Raw genomic sequence first — 8,508 nt, 5'->3', positions numbered from 1 at the left:
ACAAGCATCTGATCTCCCTGTACTGGAGTCCCAATGCAGGTGAGGGTGGTGTCGCGTTGTTCTCTGCTTAGCTGAGCCACTCGTAACCCCGTGTTGTGAACACACACATTGAAGTCCTACCCCTGCCGAGAGAGGACAAAAACCGGACTGTTAACAAGGTCAGTGACAAGAGCGAGCTGAGCTAGCCACGGCTAACAGCCTTAACTTATTAATGTTAACCTTCTCCCTCTCTTAGTAAAACGTCAGCTGGTTAATAATATCTATCACGTTTAACTGGAACTGGTATTACACAATGCCAACATTAGCATCGCGTTTAGCAGGTCTCACTCCCAGGCAGCTGTTCCTTTGACTTTTTTAAGCCTTGGTGTGGAACAAGTGTGCCAGACTTCTCTTCGTAACTTTACTACTGCCACCTGTGTGTTTAGGATGAAGGCGCTCCGGGTGCTGTTCTTGCTCCTCTGGATGTGTGCGGTATACTTTGTGGGGATCTACCTGTTCATGAGTGGTTTTCTGTTGGTGCGGCTGGAGGTGAACAGGACCAGCACCTGCAGAGACGTGCTACAGCCCGGACAAGAGCCTGTGGACTTCTGCCGCGTCCAGCCGCGGTTCCGCAGGGCAGTCCTTCTCATAATCGACGCCCTGAAGATTGACTTCGCCCGGTTTGACCCAAACAACACGGCTCCCCGACCTCATGAGAACAAGCTGCCTGTGCTGCAAGAAACAGTCTCATCCCAGCCGTCGCACAGTCGCCTGTACCCATTTCGTGCCGACCCGCCTACGACCACCATGCAGAGGATCAAGGGCTTCACCACTGGATCCCTGCCCACTTTTGTGGATGTAGGTAATAACTTTGCATCCAGTGCCATCTTGGAAGACAATCTCATCCACCAGTTTGGACAAGAAGGTGAGTAGTTACACAGTTACACACCTTGAAAACTGAGTTTAAAGGAGCCTCGTTGATCCTAGAGATGAAACCGTGACAATGAGAGTATAGTGCCCTGCTGTATATGAATTAACACGTTCAAGCATATTGAGAGTCCATCCATGCCTCAGTCAGTGGCTTTAGTACAGGTATTTACATCAGCTGGTAAAGACAGAACCTCAGCTGCCATATCACCGAACGGGGTGGGGTCAGAATTGCATGGATGGTGCATGTAAGAACTTATGATTATGATGTATGTTATGATGTTTCGTGCCGACCCGCCTACGACCACCATGCAGAGGATCAAGGGCTTCACCACTGGATCCCTGCCCACTTTTGTGGATGTAGGTAATAACTTTGCATCCAGTGCCATCTTGGAAGACAATCTCATCCACCAGTTTGGACAAGAAGGTGAGTAGTTACACAGTTACACACCTTGAAAACTGAGTTTAAAGGAGCCTCGTTGATCCTAGAGATGAAACCGTGACAATGAGAGTATAGTGCCCTGCTGTATATGAATTAACACGTTCAAGCATATTGAGAGTCCATCCATGCCTCAGTCAGTGGCTTTAGTACAGGTATTTACATCAGCTGGTAAAGACAGAACCTCAGCTGCCGTATCACCGAATGGGGTGGGGTCAGTATTGCATGGATGGTGCATGTAAGAAGTTATGATTATGATGTATGTTATGATAATGCTTCATTATCATAACAGAATCTATCATGCCATTGGTGCCAGGATATCACAATGTTAACAATGTTGACTGAGATGGACTTAAAATAAGGCATATTGAATTTTATCATTTACAGGAGCTGAAAAGGTTTGGAGTGGTGTTCTTTAGTGTTTTGCAATGTTGATAGCTCACTGTTATCTCTCATTTTGTGTTGCTTGTTTTGTTTTGGTCATTTTATATGATACAGCCATGTTTTTTCTTACCTTACATCATACTTAAATACGGCCCAGTCCTCTTTTAAAACTAAAGTCACGCATGTTTTTTCTTACCTTACATCATACTCAAATACAGCCCGGTCCTCTTTTAAAACTAAAGTCACAGTGTGTAGGTATAAACTAACAACGTCTTCTGATTTTGTTCATTTTAAATGTGTGTGCGTGGTCCCAGGCAAACGGGTGGTGTTCATGGGTGATGACACTTGGGAGAATCTTTTTCCTAAGAAGTTCTACCGCTCGCTGCCCTTCCCTTCTTTCAATGTCAAGGACCTGCACACTGTGGACAATGGGATCCTCCAGCACCTCTACACCACCAGTATGTAGTTACTTATTATCTTTTTATCTGAAGTAGGTACACACTTGGTTACATTTCTGTCAAAGATGTAAAGGAAATGCCTTAAAAGGTTTGGCACATCCCTGTGTGAACAAGCTGCTGTAGACAATAATGCATGAGTTTGAATATGACAAGCTACCATGTAGTTATGTATAGAAGACTTTGCTTCAGTTGCACTTGCGTTTCATATCTCTCCAACTTGGCCTTCTTGTTGGTGACAGTGGTGGGTGATGACTGGGATGTCCTGGTCGCTCATTTCCTTGGGGTGGATCACTGTGGTCACAGGTTTGGTCCTGACCACCCAGCCATGGCTGACAAGCTCACCCAGATGGATGGAGTCATCAGGTTGGACAGCTGCTACATGCTTGTTTATTATAGTCACCAGTAGTACTACAGGTATTAAGGTTAGTTAGTAGCACTGGTATTGTTAGATGCGGACCCAGACAGTAAGGCAGTATGAATTATTGGGACAAGTTACTGTATATTCAAAGCTAAATTGGTTGAAATGTTTTTGAATTTTCCATTGGTAGCACTGCTGGCAAACATTAAAATGAGCTGATCTTCATTTGAGACTTCATGGAATTTATAGAAAACAGTGGGTAGGATCCCTGATTATTGTCTTTATTCATTCATCCTTTTCCTCCAGGTCTGTGATTGGCCATCTGCAGAATGACACCCTGTTGGTGGTGATGGGAGATCACGGGATGACGGACACTGGCGATCACGGTGGAGAAAGTCAGAAGGAGACCGATGCTGCTGTCTTCCTCTACAGTCCTGCCCCTCTGTTTCCTGGACCCCCATCACAGGTCGGTGGTAGACGTCTTCACACTCATTTTTAACATGATCAGAATCCTTATGAAGGAATGACACTCAAAAGAACATTTAATTATTATGATCAAGTACTCAGTAAGATGAGCTCTTAGCCAACCACTCACTCTCAGGTCTCTGTTGTTACACTGCAGAGAGGCATAGGCAAGAGTTGATTTGCTAGTTTAAAAACTCCTATAATGAAATTGTACTAAACGAGCGATTAGAAGCAACTTGCGGTGTCAACTTGCATTAAGTCTCACTAGACCCTTTAGTGGCTGAAAGGACATTGGAGTAGCTGCTTTAAATATGATAAAAACATAAACATGGTGTAAAATGTAGTTTGACACGCCATATACTCACAGTAAAAATATATAAAAAAGAAAGAAAATACCTATAAGTTGAGTAAATTACTGCTCTGGCCCATTCATAGTGGTTTGTCACAAGGTTTGGAGAATCTGAAACCTGGTCTTAAAGTCATGCAAGGTATAGAGATGATAAAGCAGAATAATGGAATAATAATAAAAAAATCTGAGATTAGGCCAAATGTAAAACATCTTGGTTCAGATTAATTTTACAGATAGTGACACCACCATTGGATTTCCTGTTCTGTCCCATTAAATAGTGCATTCCAGTAAGTACTTAACTATATGCTAATGCAGTGCAGAGTGAGAGAGAAGCACTGTTTTAGACAGCTGGAAGTTTCCGTAACTGAGTCATTATTTTCAATTTGTGCACAGTCACAAGGGGTCAAAACAAAGATTTGACTGCTAGATCTTTTTACAGAAAACACACAGTTGAACAGCAGTTTTATATCACTTCATTCTACAAATTAGCTGAAAAGGAAAGAAATGAAAATGGAAGGCCCTGTACCAATGCCCTTCTATCTATTTATATGTTTATTTGTCTTAATTTGATCAGCAAATAACTCTTTACATTGTGTTTATCTCTTAAAATCACAAGAATATTTGCTGTCTTCATCAAAATGAAACAATTTCTTGTGCATTTCTGTTCATGGTTGGCTGTGCAGTTTCCTGAATCCGTTAAATTGATGCTGGCAGGTGGCCTCCACATTTTCTGGGAGATATGCGGATTTCACACTAGGAAAGTGAACTCCACCGCTGACCTCTGTAATTGCAGTGCAACTGGAGCATTACTTAACAGATTGTGGAAAATCATGAGTGACACCGGTACATGGAAAATAGCATTACTGTTAAGAAAGGAGGGCTAATCAGACATGATGCCCTATTAGACACTGAGACACTCTTATCCAGTAATCGTTTTTCATGAGGACAGAACAAATCCACCAGCCTTACTGATAAATGTGACTGCAGAGGCGACTGACTGCTTGAGTTAATATTTATTCATAATCGCACTTAAGGGATTTCACGAACCATTTGTTGCTCAAAATAACCAGTCTGTTGTTACCTGTTTTATCGACCTGAAAGCATCATCTCAGTTTTCTTTCTCTCCTATTGAATGTGAATTGTTTTTTTGTGATTATGTTTTGTATATTTTACAAGTCTTCTAACCAAACACTCAATTCTAGATTTCTCAACATGATACTCTGTGCTACAGACAGCCAGCCGGTCACTATGAAGAAGTGTTTAGCCTCATTTTCTACTTTAATTTAATGTGGATACTACACCGTGTGCTACAAAACACACAGGGACAATTTTTTTTTGTGCCAATCCAATCCAATATATTTCTACTTTAATTTAATGTGGATACTACACTGTGTGCTACAAAACACACAGGGACATTTTTTTTGTGCCAATCCAACAATAACATATTTTAGTCACACATAAAAATGTGTTTTTATATTCCAATTCCTCGATATGCAGAGGATTTCCTAAATACAGTATAAATTTGACACATATTGGCTTTTATTTTCTCATTTTTGTAGAATGAACCAGACGTTGTGCCCCAGACTGACCTGGTACCCACCCTGGCTCTGCTCCTGGGAGTTCCCATCCCATACAGCAGCGTGGGGCAGGTTCTCTTGCCTTTATTTCCACCACATGGGCAGACAGAAGGTGCAGTTGGAGGCCTCAGCCAGATGGAGGCACTGTGGATCAACGCAAAGCAGGTAGCCTGCTCAGCAAGGCGCATGCCTAGCACTGTTTTGTAATGTTTACACATAGATAAAGCCACAGACTTCACATATCCTCGAGCATGATCAACACTTGTGTGTTTTGTGTATATTTAATTTCACCGTTCTGTCTCTGAAGGTAAACCGTTTCCTGGAGACTTACTCCAGCATGGCCAAAGACATCCCACCAGAGAGCCTTTCTCAACTGAAGGACGAATTCTCCCGCCTCTCCTCTGACTACCTCATGACACTTAGAGAGGGTCGGCCACCCTCTCCAGAGCTGGCTGCCTCCCTGCAGGCCTACCTCACCTCTGTCAGAGACACGTGCCAAGCTACCTGGGCTCGATTCAACCCACTTAAGATGGCAGCAGGTTTAGCCATCCTGGCGCTTGCTTGCCTCATGTGTTTTATCCTGTCTGAGCTGTCCTGTGTTCTGATCAGGGAGAATGGGCCCAGATTGAAGGCTCCAGTTGTCGCGGCACTAACAGTGGGGGTTTGTGTAGCTGTTGGTCAGCTGCTCACGCAGGCCTACATCGAGCTAGCATGGTGCCTGGCTGCTGCTGCTTTCAGCTCTGAACTTCTCTTCCTCTGGAGAGCTTGTCAAAGCAGGAAGTCTGCAGCAGCAAAGAATGGAACAAAAGCTCCAAAGTATGCGAACTGGCTGACTCCACGTCACCTCCTTGGACCCTCTCTGTTGGTGCCACTACTCCGCTGTGCCTCCCTGCTCTCAGATAGCTATGTGATTGCTGAAGGCCGAGTAGTGACCTTTCTGGTTTTCTCACTGGCTCTTTACATTCCTATTCATCTCAACTGGGACAGCCTGCTTTTACCCCCCAGCCATGACCCCCTGAAGTCTGCAGGGTTGCTGCCTTCCCCAGCACTGTCCCCACTGACTGTGAGGAAAGAAAGTAGCACCCTTCTAGCCTGTTTAGGGCTCCTCATTGGGAGCCTCTACCTCTCCCTTTTCTTCCACGGCTGTCGGGAAGAGCAGGGCTCCTGCCAGCCATCCCCATTCCTTTCTCCCCTTTCCCGTGTGCAGGACAGCCAGTTGAAGAACCTGAACTATATCCTCGCTGTCGTCTCCCTGGGTTTGTGGACATATATGGTGAGATGCTGCCTCCGCCACTATGGTAACCTCAATTCCTCAGGTGGGACGGTGTTCACGGCCCGCTGGATCCTACCACTGTTGTCTGTGTGCCTGTGTCTCCACTGGGCTGTTAGTGCCACTTCAGAGGACAGCTTCAGGAATCTGGCTGAGCTGATCAGCTTGGCACAGCTGGCCCTCCCTAGGGCCGCCTTCTGTCTCCTAGGACTGGGGCTGTTCCTGATCTGGCTAGATCCTGTCACTGTTTTCGTAAAGGCCAGGACTGGAGCTTCAGCCAGAGCTTTGTCACTACCCCCACCTCGCTACCGAGCCAGCACCGGAATCAGCCCCCAAGCTGAGCTGCACCACCTCATCCCTCAGATCTACCAGCGCATGCGTCTTTCTTTGGATGACGGAGAGCTGAGCGGAGGCCATGAGGAAGACAGCAGGCCTGCTGTGGAGGCCTACGGACTGGGAACTGTCTACTCTGCCCCTCTCCTGCTGTTCTGTGGCCTCCTGGGAATTGGTCTGCAGCTGCTGCACCCAGAGGGCATGGCCCTCTCTTTCCTCTTGCTGCTGCTAGAAATGGGAGCTCTGCTGCATATTCATGCCTCCTCCATTACCCTCCATAACCTGCATGGAACATTTTCTGGTAAGATGCTGAGAATCATGCATCTTTTCTTTTGTGTTTTCTTTACCTCTTTTTGATTAGTAATGACATGCTCTTTGTCTTTTAAAATGACTTTTTACACTGCTCGTTCACTTCTCACCATTACTCCCAGGTGGCTTTAATGTTCCCTGGACTCCAGTAGTGCTGTGGTCTCTGGCTGCCACCCAGTTCTTTCATGCCACAGGTCACCTTCCCACCTTCCCCTCCATCCAGTGGGGTGCTGCCTTCGTGGGATTCCCTGGTGGTCACACAGGCACCGTACTCCCCGCCTCACTGGTTACCCTCAACACCTTTGGGGCACACATCCTGTTCGCAGGTAGTTATTATCAGTGAAGCAGGAATAAATGCTGTTAGTGAGTTTAATATGATTAAAAACCAGTGATTCCTTTGGGAAATTAAGCTGTTACAATTACAAAAGTGATTTTGTTGGGAAGGTACAGCACAACAAAGAATTGGAATATATGTTTAGAATCAAAGACAGAACTTTTTAAACTAAATTAAAATGGCATTAAAAACGTACATTAAAAAAAAGTGTTTTTTAAAGCAAACTAACAAAAAGCAACATGCATCCGTTTCTCATCACCTTCAGCGGGTTGTCCGTTGCTGCTGTTCTGGCCTCTGGTGTGTGAGGTACGTGGGAGCAGGGGTGGAAAAGCTTTTGGGGAAGAAGGAGAGGATGCTGTGATGGAGATGAGACTGAGAGAAAGCCCCCAGCAGTTCAGCTCTTCTCTCTTACAACTCTCAACACGCTACCTCTTTATTCATGGAGCACAGGTACGATCATAGACAAACAGCTCCACAGTACCACCGTTATCATCTGGTTTTGTCTGTGTGGTCATCAGTTTAAAATGTTTAGTTCAGATTAAGCCAGTCCCTTTTTTGTTTGATTTGTATTTTTTTTTTATTTATATACAGTGGGTATGGAAAGTATTCAGACCCCCTTAAATTTTCCACTCTTTGTTATATTGCAGCCATATGCTAAAATCATTTAAGTTCATTTTTTTCCTCATTAATGTACACACAGCACCCCATATTGACAGAAAAACACAGAATTTGACATTTTTGCAGATTTATTAAAAAAGAAAAACTGAAATATCACATGGTCATAAGTATTCAGACCCTTTGCTGTGACACTCATATATTTAACTTAGGTGCTGTCCATTTCTTCTGATCATCCCAGAGATGGTTCTACACCTTCATTTGAGTCCAGCTGTGTTTGATTATACTGATTGACCGTGATTAGGAAAGCCACCCACCTGTCTATATAAGACCCTACAGCTCACACTGCATGTCAGAGCAAATGAGAATCATGAGGTCAAAGGAACTGCCTGAAGAGCTCAGAGACAGAACTGTGGCAAGGCACAGATGGCCAAGGTTACAAAAAAATTTCTGCTGCACTTAAGGTTCCTAAGAGCACAGTGGCCTCCATAATCCTTAAAGGGAAGACGTTTGGGACGACCAGAACCCTTCCTAGAGCTGGCCGTCCGGCCAAACTGAGCTATCGGGGGAGAAGAGCCTCGGTGAGAGAGGTACAGAAGAACCCAAAGATGACTGTAGCTGAGCTCCAGAGATGCAGTCAGGAGATGGGAGAAAGTTGTAGAAAGTCAACCATCACTGCAGCCCCCCACCAGTCGGGGCTTTATGGCAGAG

General features: G+C 44.9%; 1 protein-coding gene across 2 annotated transcripts in view; it reads left to right on the top strand.

Annotated features, from left to right (window-relative positions):
* The first annotated feature begins 40 nt into the window (after positions 1-40).
* Positions 41-8,508, top strand: part of pigo (phosphatidylinositol glycan anchor biosynthesis, class O) — an 11,248-nt gene continuing 2,780 nt past the window's right edge. The window contains exons 1-10 of one of the 2 annotated variants that reach the window (XM_020601163.1): positions 41-158; positions 426-794; positions 1,224-1,333; positions 2,044-2,187; positions 2,427-2,550; positions 2,852-3,011; positions 4,919-5,101; positions 5,244-6,840; positions 6,971-7,174; positions 7,448-7,632. In XM_020601163.1, the coding sequence (XP_020456819.1) occupies positions 427-794; positions 1,224-1,333; positions 2,044-2,187; positions 2,427-2,550; positions 2,852-3,011; positions 4,919-5,101; positions 5,244-6,840; positions 6,971-7,174; positions 7,448-7,632 (3,075 nt within the window). In that variant the 5' untranslated portion in view covers positions 41-158; position 426. Of the gene's footprint in view, positions 159-425; positions 905-1,223; positions 1,334-2,043; positions 2,188-2,426; positions 2,551-2,851; positions 3,012-4,918; positions 5,102-5,243; positions 6,841-6,970; positions 7,175-7,447; positions 7,633-8,508 lie in introns of both variants that reach the window. The other variant, XM_020601164.1, reaches the window with a different exon arrangement.

This window comes from Monopterus albus, unplaced genomic scaffold, assembly GCF_001952655.1.
Source record: "Monopterus albus unplaced genomic scaffold, M_albus_1.0 scaffold50.1, whole genome shotgun sequence".
Classification (NCBI taxonomy): Eukaryota; Metazoa; Chordata; class Actinopteri; order Synbranchiformes; family Synbranchidae; genus Monopterus; species Monopterus albus.
This window is presented reverse-complemented; position numbering and strand designations above follow the sequence as displayed.